Source organism: Apaloderma vittatum, unplaced genomic scaffold (genome assembly GCF_000703405.1).
Source record: "Apaloderma vittatum isolate BGI_N311 unplaced genomic scaffold, ASM70340v1 scaffold27666, whole genome shotgun sequence".
NCBI classification, from domain to species: domain Eukaryota; kingdom Metazoa; phylum Chordata; class Aves; order Trogoniformes; family Trogonidae; genus Apaloderma; species Apaloderma vittatum.
Genome location: NW_009723745.1, coordinates 1 through 271, shown reverse-complemented (window position 1 = coordinate 271; position 271 = coordinate 1). Strand labels below are relative to the sequence as shown.

The 271-nt window shown below is 67.5% G+C and overlaps 1 protein-coding gene across 1 annotated transcript in view; it reads right to left on the bottom strand.

The window, feature by feature from the left end:
- The window catches only part of SLC38A7 (solute carrier family 38, member 7), a 3,934-nt gene extending 3,709 nt beyond the window's left edge, over positions 1 to 225 (bottom strand). Inside the window, exon 1 of the mRNA XM_009872242.1 lies at positions 7 to 225. Coding sequence (XP_009870544.1) covers positions 7 to 225 — 219 coding nt within the window. The remainder of the gene's footprint in view (positions 1 to 6) is intronic.
- Between the last annotated feature and the right edge of the window lie 46 nt (positions 226 to 271).

Below are 271 nucleotides of genomic sequence, written 5' to 3'. Positions count from 1 at the left end.
GAAGGCGGCGGAGAAATTGAGCAACCCAGCCCCGAGGGCGGCGTTGACCACGATGAAGACGGCTCCCAAGGCCGACGTGGCCCCCAGACTGTTCCCTTGGCTCTCTCCGCTCTTCGGCACCGTCTCCACGCTGGGGCTCTGCAGGAGCCTGGCCCGTTCCCCGGCATCGGCGCTCCACTCCCAGTCCTTGTAGTCGCTGTTGATGCTCCCAGTGCCCTGAGCCATCGTCCCTCCGAGGGTGGCACAAGCCACCCGGCACGTCCCGCTAGGG